Consider the following 13,907-nt stretch of genomic DNA (forward strand, 5'->3'; position numbering starts at 1 on the left):
ATAAATAAATAACAATACAACAATAACTTAATTAGGGCAAACTGGTTATCCTGGTCATTTTTTTGCAGGCCTACTCAAGCTGCATTGGAAGTTTTTTCTTTCTCGGAATCAGTCTGTCAATGTGCATCAATCACAGTGGTAATTCAAAGTTCTTTACAGAATAAAAAAATAGCAATCACAAAAAGTTTCATAATAAATAAAACAAAGGAACAAATTAGATTCTACTTGGATCCTGAAGTGGAAGAGGGCCTCGAGACCAGACGGAGCAGATGACCAGGGCAGGGCAAGTGAACAGGGCAGCGCAGAGCAGGGCAGGTGGCCAGGACGGGGCAGGTAGAGCAATTGTCCAGGGTAGGGCAGGCGGAGCAGGTGGCCAGGGCAGAACAGGTGACCACCACAACGGAGCTGATGGAACTGAAGGCCACCACATGGAGCTGGCAGAGCAGGATCCCACCAAGGTGATGCAGAAAAGGGAGCTGAAGACCACCAAGTTGGGGCAGATGGAGCTGACGACCACCACGGTGTCATTAGAGCTGTCAGGGAGCACAAGACGTTCTTAATTGGCCACCGTGGCCTTATCAGAGCCCGCCCGCACACCCACTTTGTAGGTCCTGGTGCTGACCATGTATGTCTTGCAGGACAAAACACGTCTTGTTTTGAATTTACCTGTTATTAACTGGCCTGATATATACTTCAGATCTGAGAGCTCTGTTTGGTTTGTATTCCACCAACATGAGAACTTTAAAATTAATTCTGAATAATAGTATTAATTCATAACAATGTAATGACCTAAGATCTGGTGTGACGTGTTATTTAAATAAATAACTTGGATTGACAGATCGATCTTTTGAAATTTTTGTGACAATCCTATTGATTCACTTTAGAATGATAAATCATTGCTCAATTATTATACACAGTATTGAAAATTAAAAAACGTCTTTTTGACCACAAACGCGGCCCATCCACATCAGTGTTAAAGCAATGGCAACACATGCTGTTTGCCTTTAAGATATGAGGTCATTTATGCTACTTCGCAATAACCACATTTTATTGATGATCGCTAAATACAAAGAAATGCTTAAATAAAATAATTTATCTCATTGATCTCATAATTTTCAACCATTTTTATCCACCTTTTGTTTTTTCACAGCCTCTAAATTGAAAGACCTGTTAAACTCGTTTCCCTTCTACAGCTATCGTTTCTGTATCATCCCAATTTCCCAATCTATGAACTGGAAAAAAAGTCTGCAAGCTTTCTAAATGTCTAGCTTTATCAACACTAGGTGGTCAAAGGTGGTTAGAATAAAGCAACCAGAATTTCACTTTTAGCTTTCATCATTTTCTTTTTTATTATTTCTGCTCAAAATATCACAAGGAGAAAACACTATTTATTTACCAATTCATTTATTTGTATACAACAAAATTTCAAATAAGGAATTCCACTAATTTCAAATCAATACCCCAAGTAAATTCATATCTCGGTACTGATGAATGCATTACAAATGTTAAAACACTGTAAATAATTGTGTTTAAGAGCTGAAAAAAAAGAAGAAGAAGTTGCACCATCAGCATTATCTAGGTAATATTGCTTTCCTTAAACAGTTAAGGCAAGTCAGGTCCCAGCAGCGGGCTAAAGCATAAAACTCAAAATATTATGAGGACACACCAGTGGGTCTGGTAGTGACAAAAACAAGGGTCCCACTTCAAGAGAAATGCAAAACCCTGAGTAAAGGGGTATTATAGAAGTTGATGTGCTGAGGTGTTGCGGAGACATGAATCAGCTCAGTCAGCAGTGCTGAAGCGGTTACATTAATACTGTCCTGTTGATAGTGACACCTTGTTCCAAGACTACATTATTGTGTTTAAGTATTTAAAAACATTAACATTTTAAATAAGAATTTAGCTGCAGCATTATGTCCAAGCATGTCCTGATTACACCAAGTAACAACCAAATATACCCACCTATTAACCTTTAAATGACTAGAGCTGCGTTGTTTGGAACTTAAACAGAATGAGGCCACAAAGCTGGACAAAATTAAAGACAGTAAAAGGGCTGATGTCATTCGATGCATAAAAAGACTAAATGTCTAATTAGTGTTTGACTGTTCCACACTACAGCATGCTTCTTCCCCATCAGAAAACAACAGCTCACGCAAGTACACCTGCATCCCTACCTCACTCTGCCATAACATCCCAATCTAACGTAAATGGTGATAACATCATAGAAATAGAAATTGAGCGTAAACTCCAGCAGCTTTAGAGTCTGAGCACAGTGAAAATGTCAGGGGAGGGATAAAGTGAGTGAAGTTTGGTGGTTTTGAAAATGAATAACCCAACAAACTCCAACACCATTTATCACCTCCCCTTTGACTTCCTATAACTGTCCAAATGCCCCTCCAACCTTGAATGGGTGGAAGGATGACAAGTATGGATACCCCTGAGCTGTTTCCTCTAAACAACTAGTCCCCTTCCCTCCCTCCCTCCCCAGAAAAGCCCTGTCCTGTGATGATGATGCTCGGGCTAGCGTTTCGACTTTGCCTCTTCTGCTTCTTTTTCTGAAAAAGAATAGAGACAAGACAAGACCATTGTCAATACTAGTTACCAAAGGGATAGTTCACTCAAAAATGAAATATAAAAGGGATTTAATTTCACCCCATTGACCTCAACAAGTCATTTTTGTAGTAAAACGTTTGGGCTTTTTTCAGTTCCCATTTTTTTGTCTATTCAATGGAAATCAATGGGAACCAAAAATCTTTGCCAACCAACATTCTTTGAAATTATCTTTTGTTCTACAGAAGAAAGAAATGCAAACAAGTTTGAAACAACATGAGGGTGAGACAGAATGACAATTTTCATTTTTTTGGACGGACCATCCCTTTAACCAGTCCATCAGTATTATCTCGAGGAGAAATGTCCAAACTTTCCAAAGAGCCAACAATCAAACTTGAAGGAGGGGCATGGGCTGAAAGTAAATACTGCATTATACCCAACTATATTATATTAAAATGTAATAACTATTTATATGATTTAGTATAAATGGCAATTTATTTATATAGTCTATATTTCAATAATGAAGCACAAAAAGTTATAACAAAGAAATTATAAAAAGATATGCTTCAATGGTATGTTTTTTTGATATGGCATGGCAGGTGAAATCAAAGGTCATAACAGGCCTGGTTTCAGCATCTCTCAACATGCACACACAACTAAACAGGAAGCAATATCATTTATTTCATCCATTTATAGGTTGTCATTCATTGATCTTGCATTAGAAGACGTAATACTATCAGCTCACCTTTCCTTAGATCTTCTCGCTTTTTTGCTGCATCCTCCCTCTGTTTTTTGATAATAGCCAGCCTGGCAAGGTCTGCCCTAGCCTGGTCCGTCTTCCCCTCTAGATGCAGTTTCATGTATCGCTCCTTAGCCTTCTGCTTCTCAATCTCCTCCCTACACAGGGAAACACGATGTATATAAGGCAACAACCATTTATTTGACTGAGGATCTCAAGTTCACGCTATCCCACATACCTTTCTCGACGCGAGAGCTCTTTAGGTGCATTGACATCTACTTCCACAACCTTCTTGCTTTTCTGGGAGATCCTGTTTGGGTTTTCGATTTCAATTATTCCTTCTACACCTTTCCTTTTAGGTTCCTTAGAGAAGAAATCAAATCATTAGTAAAAATCATATTAATTAGAAACTGTATAAATCAGAAACACCCTCTGCAGCTCCATCAAATTTAAAACAGAACAAATAACCATAACATAATTTGTTAAAGGGAAAGTTCACTCAAAGATGAAAAATGTCATAATCCTCATGTTGTTTAGAACCCATTAGACTTTTGGTCATCTTCAGAAAAAAATTAAGACATTTTTAATATTCTCATTATTTTTCTGTCCACTGACAGCCCAAGCAAAAGTATTAAAAAGTACAAAAAGACATTATGTTACTAAGCCATTTGAAATGAGCAGTTTAATTCAAGCCTTCAGAAGAAACAATCACTATATATGATGAACATATTTATTTTACGCTTTAATTCACCTATAAAATCAACGCACATATATAGAGCACATCAAACTAGTGTTGCCATGATACTGAAATTTCCAACTTCGATACAATACCTTGAAAAATATCAATATTCTATAACATTTTTGATACCATGGGGAAAACTGCCATATAGATCATTTATTATCTCCTCATAATTTTTTTGATAATTTTGCTGTAATAGCTTATTTGAATAGTTGAACTACATTTAAAAAAACAAATAAACAGTCAGTAATGAAATAAGAACAAATTGCAAACGATAGCACAAATAAATACAACAGAATAAAGAGACAAATGAAATAAACATGGCTTCAAGTTTTTCAGGTGGGCCTAACAGTATATTTAGGTAAAAAAAAATACTACAGAATTTAAAGTAATTAAAATGTAAAATAACACTGGAATAGATTAATTAATGCTTACAATTTAATTTACAAAAGTAATTCAGTCAAGAGCAGCTGGTGATTTTCTCTGTCTTTTGTTCTTAAATTAACATGACAGACAACAGGTTTATTAGGCTGCTGTCAATTTATGATCCTATATATATATATATATATATATATATATATATATATATATATATATATATATATAGATAGATGTATATATATATATATAGATAGATATATAGATAGAATATCGCTATACGTACTGTGGGTTGTGTATTGCGGTTTTTCGCTTTGGTTTGAATATTGTTACACCCCTAATCGATACATATCGAAATATCAATATTTTTGACAACACTACATAAATATGGTACACTGAAGCTTAAAGGGATACTTCACCGATTAACATTAAGCTTTGTATCAGTAGAAACCCGGTAGTATTTCCGAATGACCGTGCTTCCCTCCCTCATGTCCCCCTGAGACGAGAGATTTCTGTATTGTGTGTCTGGGAAAAAACCTGAGATGACACAAAAATCGTCATTTTGCGTCATCTGAGGCTTTTTTGGCCAGAGGCTGGAGACTACAGCCAGTAGTAGGAGCTCGTTCCACATGTTTTCAACCCGCCCATAGGGGGATCTCACGATAAAACAGCGTCTTTTTAGTTTCATAATTTCTTCCAAATCTGCCCTCTGTAACTGGTAGGCGTGGCTTGGGAGTGGCCTTGTAGGACAGCGAAGCAAGTGCATTCTGGGAGTTGTTGTCTTTCATCCACATGAGCCAAAAATACATTTTCTGGCTTTTCTCAGTCTAGAAGGCACCAATTTCTAAAATAATTTCACATTTCTACTACATAAATGACCCAATTTAAATACACATTCATCTTTCCAGCGGTGAAATATCCCTTTAAATGTCTTTGCATGACTATACCTCAGAATAAACCTATTTGGTTCTTGTGCTTCAGGCCAACATGTTTGAGCTTGTGTTTATTATATGTGATGTGCTTTATGTATGTGCTTTGGTCAATGTTTATAGGTGAATAAAAACCTAAATGAAATCAGTTTATCTTATAAAGCAAACGAGTCTCTTCAGGAAACTTGGACTAAACAACTCGTTTCATATGGAATAGCTTACAATGCACTTGTATCTCAAATGGGTTTGGAACTAGGGTGAGTAAATGACAGGATTTTCATTTTTGGGAGAACTAGCAGCTATCACTTCAAGTGAATTTAATTGAAACCTCATACTTCATCGTCACTGCTGCTTTCCTCTTCAGATTCTGAACTTTCACGTTCAGCCCCTTCTTTCGCCTCCTACACACAAAACAATCACAGTTTCCATTTAACAAACTGATACAGAGTAAACGTGAACTTCAGGAGTGTGGAAACTAAAGGAAAGTGACAGAAGATGAACTTATACACTCACCATTTCCCTCTGAGCTTTCATCTGCCGATCAATCTCCTCAGGGTTGCTGAACTGCTTCCCACGGCCCTTATGGCTCTTTCTGCCTAAGGTGGTGGGCAAGGTAAAATAAGAAGATAAATTAAAACCAATAAGAGGCTATTATGTAGATATTTAATGGCATAATTAGGCGAACCATGAACAAGAGTCGTCAGTGAAACTGTCGACTTATCGGACAATCACATGTTACTGCACTGGTCCAATATGGCCTGAGTTTACACTAGCGTCCATGCTTCGGTGGGAAACGTGATTTGCCCATTATAGAGAAGCTGTAGCCACTAACAGTATCCCCAGAGGCCTTATATTCACCGTCAATTCCATATTTCCCTTTCATAAGTTTTCTTTTGTTGTTGTTGAATACTGGCTCTGGCGGTGTCGGAAAAGGTAAAACAGCGATCAGGCAAGCGCACGACACTCACCTCCTCTCGGCATCGTGGAATCACTCTGTGACGATGAAAACCCTCAAAGGAAAAACACTATTTCTGGTCCTAATATTATATGTGCCCGTTAGAATTGAATAGCTTTAATATGTTCTATCAACTTCTACAAAATGGCTATTTTAAAGTTAAATATGACGCAACCTCGTCGACTCAAATTAGTACCGCTGAAAGCACTATTCTGCCGCTTCCTGTGAGTGACGTCAAGAGGCTTTACTGTTGATGATTGAATGCTGGGTTGGCCAATCAAAATCCAAAAGGATTTTTACGACAGAGGCAGTTAGCCAATGCGATGTCATGTAGCCTAATCTTCGTATCATTACTGGAGATCTCTGTATTATTTTTACACCAGTAAAATATTTATTAATATCTTGTACTAACTTTTATTTTCAGTTTTCATTTTAGTTTAAGTTTTAGTCATGTGCTTTTTTATTTTAAGTTTTAGTCCTACGTTGTAAATAGGATTTCAACTTGAATCTATTTATTTCAGTTAGTGGCCAAGGCAACATTTCTAATTTTCGTTTTAACTTTTTTTAAGTTTATGTTTTTATTTTATATTAAGCCTATAATTTATTTCAGCTGTATTTCAGTTAAGAAAACGGTTTTTAATAGTTTTAGTTAACAATAACAACACTGATTCTTTGTTGATGAAATTATTATTTATAAAATGTAGGCCTATTACATGAATGCATAGCATATATAGCACATGTCCTTCAGAACCCATTAGACTTTTGTTCATCTTCAGAAAACAATAGTTAACTATTAGTTAACAATAACAACACTGATTCTATGTAAATTCAACTGTAATTTATAAAACGTATACATCAATGTATAGCACATAAAACCAACATGAATATAAAATAGCATTTCTAAGAATGTGGCACAATATTTCTCCTTTTTATTATGTTCCTGATTTCTCATTGACCCACAAAATGATTTTGCTGATTGTGGAATTATTTTGTGTAATTTATACATAAGAGTTAGTAATTAGGAAAACCTGAACACACTCACACACAGTACAATACACTAATTTTAATAACACACGACTAAACAAAATGAACTGAACATGAACGTCCCTCTCTTCAGCTCTCTCCACTGTTTATCTTTTAGGATTGATTGCCACATCAGCAAGATGATTCTGCTGTAAGTCTTTGTGTTTCTTTTGGTTAATAAAAAAGAATGATGCAAGGGCAAGAAATATTCCAGCGGTGATCAGCTCTCCTCCGGCCATGTAAAAAATGAGTTCATAGTTCTTGTACTTGTCCACCAAATAACCTGTGGAGAAAAATACATGTAAAAATCTTTATTAAATGTACACATGGATCATAAAAACTACCATTTCATAGGTGATGATTCAGTTTAATGCATGTCTTCATCATAACTCACCAGCAGAGGGTGGTCCGATCAGCACAGCCACTGCCTCAAAGAGGAGCACTAGGCCAAGTGCACTGGAAAAACCGCTTGTTCCCACAATACCCATCAGAACTTCAAATTGTAGAGCACCCACCATGCCATAAGACAGCCCAAAGAACACACAAAAGATAACTAGTCCCTTATAGTCTGTGCTTGTAGCTGAACAAACATCAGTTAGGCCATTGAAGAGCAAGGCCAGGCTGAAGAAATAAGACATCTTGGGTCGAATCCAATTTAAACCAGCCAATATGCCACATGTGGGACGAGCAAAGATGTCAATAAATCCTATAATAGACAACAAAAAAGCAGCATCCTCCGCAGACACCCCTTGGTCCTTAGCGTAGTTGACTAAGAGAATAGTTGGAACAAATAGGCCAAGGACAACTATAAATTTTGCAATGATATAAATAATAAGCCCTCTGTTCCTAAGTACACTGAAGTCCAAAAGCTTCTTTTTAGTAGGCTTTTTATCATTATTGTTTTCACAAATGATATTCTCTTGTCCAACCTCAGGAGGCAGCATTTCCTTGAGCTCTTGGGAACAGGCTATCGCTTTCCTTTCTTTACGTTTCAGGGGTCTCATTACAGCTGCACAGGTGCAACAGTTGAGCAGAAGACCACCGGTAATGAGAAAGCCTCCTCTCCATCCATAGCGGTTGAGCAGCATTTGTCCTAATGGAGAAAGAACTGACAGAAATACAGGACTTCCAGCTGCCGCCAGTCCATTGGCAAGTGGTCTGCGTTTGTCAAAATAAGACCCCAGCATAATCAGTGATGGTTGGAAGTTCAAAGCCAGTCCAAGACCTTTAAAGAGAGAAAGACATTATTCGTTCAAAAATGGATGCAACTACCGGTACACTGACATTAACAACTTCCATAATAGTGTTTTCCTTTATGAAACAAAGCTTTGTCTTATGTTTAGCAATATCAATTACACCCAATGTAGGATTTTGCTTTGACTTCATTTGGAACTATTTTTGTTGGCAAAACAAAAATAGTAACAGGTAATATGTCCTTAAATATGTCTCTAATATTAACAAAATGCAATAAATTCCATACCCACAGAAGAAAGTCATTGGAATGAGGGTGAGTAGGGTGAGCAAATAATGACAGAATTTATATTTTTGGGTGAAATATCCCTTTAAGGAATATTGCCTGTGCTGATATTCATGACATTTTTTTTTTACAACAAGACATATTACCAGTTACTTATTTTTTAATTAATCAATTTATATGAACGAATAGTTTGAATCAACCATTTAATAACTCACTCATAAAGACACATTTAGTCACCTATGGTGTAACTATGTAAAATGTTGAAAGAGTCACTGAAAACTCCCCACAGGGTACCAGAACTAACTGTCTTTAGAATTATAAGTTATTGATGATCACAAATATCTATTAGTTACCTGTGATGACACCTGCAGTGAGGTAAAGCTGTATAATGTTAGTAGTGAAAGATGCACTTATCATCCCTCCTGAAGCCAGTAATCCTCCAACCAACATGACTGGCCGGCATCCAAATTTATTAACCATAATACTACAGACTGGACCTGGATTAAATAACAATAAATATATTGACCATTAAGAAGGAAAAAGGAGACTGATAAAAATCTTAAAGGGTTTATAAATCTGACAACTTTCAATTTAGATGATCTTACCTGAACCATAGAGCATTGCTAATATTATAGAAGAAATCCAGGCAGTTTGACTGTATCCACATTTAAACTCTTGCATAAGTTCTTTGAAATATACACTTATAGCTTTTGGGAAGGCATACGAGAAGCCAGTGATGACAAAACCTCCCAGCAGAACAATCCAGCCCCAGCCGCCATCTGGGGCATCTTCTGTCTTTCTCTCATCTACAATAATTCCCATAGTGGCTCAGGCCTCCAAAAGAGAAGACAAAACTTTTTGTATATACTTTATATAATATAATTAATAATTATAATATATAATATTATCTGTAGAATCAAAATACTTTTTCAGAAGGAAGCTACGCAGTCGATGCACTACTGAACATGTGCTGCTTCACCTGTGCCACATTACACAAAGGAAGTAATCATATGAGTTCATTTCCCTTCACCCCCCAGGAAGTAGAGTCATAGGCAGACCTACTCATTAAGTGACTAATTCTTTTCAAGTATCTAAGTTTTTTCCCCCCATTGATTTCTGTTACAATTGATTGAATCCTTACTGCTCTCAAATGCCAAGTCTCTGGTTACACCTCAGATTTTATTATTTCTTGTATTTTGCATACAGACCAAATATATAGGAAAGTAATATGAATATTTTAACAGGATGCATTATTTGTACAATGAGGAGGGAACACATTCAGGGTGTGGATACATTTGTTTCCTTTAATAATGTCTTTTTTTACACCACTTTTGTGCATTGACATTATATAATCTGATTCAGAATGTCTGGATTTTGACATAAACAGACATCTGAAAGATTCCAATTGGGACACACTTTTAAAATGCCTGTTTTAAAAGTTTTCAGTACTACAATTCATCTTTACTGTTTTAAATTCGAATCTAGACATGAATGTCTATATACTATAATATGCTTTTTACTATACTCGTTATAGCTGTGATGTGAACTCTATACGATATAGAACTATATCTTTGTAGTTATCGTCCTTGGTGTGAACGGGCCTTTATAGTATAAAGGCCCGTTCACACCAAGGACGATAACTACAAAGATATAGTTCTATATCGTATAGAGTTCACATCACAGCTATAACGAGAACGGCACAGAGAAACGTATCACTTTCAGAACGACTTCATCCAGCTGATGAACGCTAAAAAACATTGACAGCCAATCAGATTACATCCTGCTATAACGAGCTCGAGCATTTAAAGCGACCGAGAAGCAAGCGTGCAGAATAAACAGAACGATATCGTCCGCGGGTGTGGACACTAATATCGTTACAATTATCGTTGTTGGTGTGAACGGGCCTTAACACTACAGTGATTTTCAGAATCTCTAAAATTAGAGAAATGAAATGTAGGCATGCAAAATTTTTACAACTGATCAATTTTGTGTAAACATACAGAATCTAAATGTAATAAATGTATAGAATTGTTTTTTCGCGGTAAGTGGTAAGCGGTAAGTTAATAACTAATGATCTTTGCAACGGAAGTGAATCAATCAAAACTAACTGTAAACTGGACTTTATTCTAGAGCTGCTGTAAAGCCAAAACAATGTTACTTTAATTTACTATTGTCACTGTAAAGCTGCTTTGAAGCAATCTGTATTGTTAAAGGCGCTATATAAATGAAGGTGACTTGACTTGATCTGTATACCACAATTAATGAAACCACTACAATGAGTTGTCATTAGGGAAAGTGAAATCCAGATGCTCCTCAATTACCTGGAAGATTAAAAATCTTTATAGAGATGTATAAAATATCAGCTTGACAACAATTATTTGATTGTCTTTAAGCCACTCGAAACACAAGACAGTGTCTTACCTGGCTTTTGATATGGCAGAAAATCTCTTCAAGTAGTTGTATACCTGACCTTCTTAATAAACATGTTTATAATGTAAATACATAAGTTACTTCATCTTATGTTATTGAGACTGCACTGTACATATGAATGAATTTAAAGGATAATCTGTTAAATAAACCTTCTGGTGCACCTCCTTCTTTCTCTCAAACTTCAAACTATTAATCTGTAATACCCACAAAGTCTCTTATTTGTAGGAAATGAGGTGAAATTCCCGGACAGCACAAGTGGTATTACAGCACTCTTGTTTGGTTATTTACTTGTTGACATTTTCATCCTAAATACAACACAGAGTCAATACATCAATGTAAGTAGTTTAGTTCTGTAGTGAAAACTAAATGCGATAGAATAGCGAGTGTTATTTTTTTGGTTTGGAAATATGAAGTTCACAGCAAAATTTTATATGAAATGTTTGTTTCGACGAGATCCACTTTAGAGAAGTCCAATTAAATAAAAGAAAAACTAGGAAATAATGCACTGTATGGAAATAACACTGCGGCATAAAATCAGTACAACATTTATTCATGTCAATTTATTAAACATGTAAAAAGAAAAGACAAGCAGAGAAAAGAAAACACAACCTTAGCCGTGCAATACGTGCCTCACACACAAAAAAATCCGCTTAAATCTGCATGTACATGTTAAAACCTTTACAGCTCTTGGCTAATCTTACTGTGGAACCAAAGAAAGAGTGTGATTGTTTCCTGTGATATGAATACACATTCAGATCTACACATGCAGAAAGGTTTTGGGACTGTCATGTAAGAGCACTTACTGGAGCCACAGGAATGAAGATTTGGAATAACTGGCTATAAGAATGACAAGTTATTGTATTCTAAACATAATGAGCGACCTTTAGCTGCTTTTTATGTAATCTGAAATAATCTAGTTGAATTCAACAGCATGTTTCTATGACAATGATAGTTTTCTTTAAAACACCATATAGATTTTTAAGGGCAAAAAATGCACAAAAAAGATGCTTATATAAAGATGATATGAAATTACATTAACCTAAATATTTTTGTTCAGTCATATATTTGGCATTGGAACAGCAAATTTAAAAAAGGAAATATACAAAGTGATAAATAATCAATTGTGTAAATGAAACATGGTCTTAGAATAGATCTTCTAATTTCATAGGAAATTCATTGTACACACACACTTAAAGAGAAGAGAAAATCCCCTTTATTTCCTTCCTTCATTTCTTTCTTCTACTCACATTTTCAAGTTCCTTCTGTATTAGATGTGTTTCTGCGGTTGATTCTGAAAGCTAAAGAAATCAGTTTGTGCAAGAGAATTTTGCCAACACATAATTTATAGAATATCATTTTTATTATTTAGATTTAGCTTCATATTTTTCAAGCTGTGGTGGCTTTCAGCACTATAATCATTCAACACTCACCATATCCAGAAGAACCTCAATCTTTAGCCTGAGCAGATTATTCTCCTCCTCTAACTGTAGATTCCTCTTCTTCAGTCGCTGTACCTCTTTTCCTGATACATTACCTCCTGACTCTGTGGTTGACATAAAGACTTCATTACATTCTTTAAACAGGCATTGGATTAAATCAGTCTGTTTATTGTAGGAAGCCATACCTGAGATCCACTGGCCATCTTCAAATTTAAAGTTCTGGCTGCCAAGATTCATCATCGGGTATCCATATTCCAGACCTAATTCAATCTCCCGTGTTGACCGATCCAACTGACAAAAACATAAATGATTGGTTTGGTTTGGCCTCTAAATACATATTAGTTTATGTGAACCGACATAAACTTGTACTTACTGTATGTAGATTGGAAAGGGAAGCAGACTTCCGAGGAGGGGTTTTCTTGGGACTGAAAGTGTTGCCAAACAAGGGCATTTTGAAGTAAAAATCCAACCTGCATCAACACAAAACATATTTCAGTAACGTTACATGTTATTTTTTTTTAGCCATCATACAGTGTCCAGATCAGGCTCTAATAACAGACATACAATAATATCTTTATATCAAAATGACTCGGATAATAAGGGGAGAGACTACCGATATCTTCGAGAGACAATTTATTGTCAGCAAAAAGTTAACAGGCAAGCAGCTAATTATAAATACATATTATTCAATACAGATCGAGCGGAAAATAAATGTAACGTTATGTATAGCTAACGTAAAATGCATACACTGCTGCTTTTAGTTTCTCCTCACGATTGTTTCAACGATATTCCTTAAAGCCAAAGACATGTGTAAACAAAAGGCTAATTCCGGGGGAGCCTAGCAACGCCGGAAGTTCAATCTTACAAGTTAAAAGTACCTTTCCAAAAAAATCTACAACTTAATATGACATTTTAAAACATTTTAGGGATGCATTTTCGACAAGCGACAATGCATAATAATTTGACCACGTCTATGATTTAGTACTTAATGAACATTCTTGAGAAGCCTTTCCAGTAAGCTGTAATAATACTGATAATAATAATAATAAATATTCCTGTGATAATCTTCACTGGTCTCTTGTAAAGTACATGAAAATGCATATTTAGATGCATGTGGTGCAGATGCATTGACCTTTATAAAAGTGTTTCTTTATTTTGCTATGACATCTAAACAAACGATCTCCAAACGAGACACCGATGTGCCTGATTTAAAATAACTGTCAACACAGGCAGACAATAAACAGGTTT

General features: G+C 35.8%; 3 protein-coding genes across 4 annotated transcripts; all 3 read right to left on the reverse strand.

Moving 5' to 3' along the window:
* Window positions 1-1,673: 1,673 nt before the first annotated feature.
* Window positions 1,674-6,520, reverse strand: pdap1a (pdgfa associated protein 1a). The gene is made up of 6 exons (XM_079851888.1): window positions 6,304-6,520; window positions 5,849-5,931; window positions 5,671-5,736; window positions 3,528-3,652; window positions 3,296-3,447; window positions 1,674-2,555 (listed from the first exon to the last, which is right to left on the reverse strand). The coding sequence occupies exons 1-6, from the start codon at window positions 6,314-6,316 to the stop codon at window positions 2,521-2,523; spliced, it is 474 nt and encodes a 157-aa protein (XP_079708014.1). The 5' UTR covers window positions 6,317-6,520; the 3' UTR covers window positions 1,674-2,520.
* A 447-nt stretch (window positions 6,521-6,967) lies between these two features.
* slc16a8 (solute carrier family 16 member 8) lies at window positions 6,968-9,789 on the reverse strand. Its single transcript, XM_079852208.1, has 5 exons — window positions 9,716-9,789; window positions 9,396-9,624; window positions 9,144-9,287; window positions 7,708-8,538; window positions 6,968-7,596 (listed from the first exon to the last, which is right to left on the reverse strand). The coding sequence occupies exons 2-5, from the start codon at window positions 9,610-9,612 to the stop codon at window positions 7,421-7,423; spliced, it is 1,368 nt and encodes a 455-aa protein (XP_079708334.1). The 5' UTR covers window positions 9,613-9,624; window positions 9,716-9,789; the 3' UTR covers window positions 6,968-7,420.
* Window positions 9,790-11,743: 1,954 nt separating this feature from the next.
* On the reverse strand, window positions 11,744-13,514 carry cby1 (chibby 1, beta catenin antagonist). 2 transcript variants are annotated; one of them, XM_079850658.1, is made up of 5 exons: window positions 13,407-13,514; window positions 13,033-13,129; window positions 12,845-12,950; window positions 12,651-12,763; window positions 11,744-12,518 (listed from the first exon to the last, which is right to left on the reverse strand). In XM_079850658.1, exons 2-5 carry the CDS (start codon window positions 13,108-13,110, stop codon window positions 12,447-12,449), a joined length of 369 nt encoding a protein of 122 aa, XP_079706784.1. In that variant the 5' UTR covers window positions 13,111-13,129; window positions 13,407-13,514; the 3' UTR covers window positions 11,744-12,446. The 2 variants fall into 2 exon arrangements, with proteins under 2 accessions (XP_079706784.1, XP_079706785.1); XM_079850659.1 differs by having other exon boundaries at window positions 11,753-12,518; window positions 13,273-13,508.
* Window positions 13,515-13,907: the final 393 nt, after the last annotated feature.

This window comes from Squalius cephalus (genome assembly GCF_949319135.1).
Source record: "Squalius cephalus genome assembly, chromosome: 19".
In the NCBI taxonomy this organism is placed as follows: domain Eukaryota; kingdom Metazoa; phylum Chordata; class Actinopteri; order Cypriniformes; family Leuciscidae; genus Squalius; species Squalius cephalus.

Excerpts from the sequence above, each read along its gene's own strand:
- cby1 (XM_079850658.1), bottom strand. The coding sequence starts at position 13,110 with ATGCCCTTGTTTGGCAACACTTTCAGTCCCAAGAAAACCCCTCCTCGG. Across the intron at positions 12,764-12,844 it reads AGATGGCCAGTGGATCTCAG|AGTCAGGAGGTAATGTATCA; the intron begins GTATGGCTTCCT and ends TGTCAACCACAG. Across the intron at positions 12,519-12,650 it reads TTGAGGTTCTTCTGGATATG|CTTTCAGAATCAACCGCAGA; the intron begins GTGAGTGTTGAA and ends TGATTTCTTTAG.
- pdap1a (XM_079851888.1), bottom strand. Across the intron at positions 3,448-3,527 it reads GAGCTCTCGCGTCGAGAAAG|GGAGGAGATTGAGAAGCAGA; the intron begins GTATGTGGGATA and ends TTCCCTGTGTAG. Across the intron at positions 2,556-3,295 it reads GCGAGAAGATCTAAGGAAAG|AAAAAGAAGCAGAAGAGGCA; the intron begins GTGAGCTGATAG and ends ATTCTTTTTCAG.
- slc16a8 (XM_079852208.1), bottom strand. The coding sequence starts at position 9,612 with ATGGGAATTATTGTAGATGAGAGAAAGACAGAAGATGCCCCAGATGGC. Across the intron at positions 9,288-9,395 it reads AGCAATGCTCTATGGTTCAG|GTCCAGTCTGTAGTATTATG; the intron begins GTAAGATCATCT and ends TATTTAATCCAG. Across the intron at positions 7,597-7,707 it reads GATCGGACCACCCTCTGCTG|GTTATTTGGTGGACAAGTAC; the intron begins GTGAGTTATGAT and ends TTTTCTCCACAG.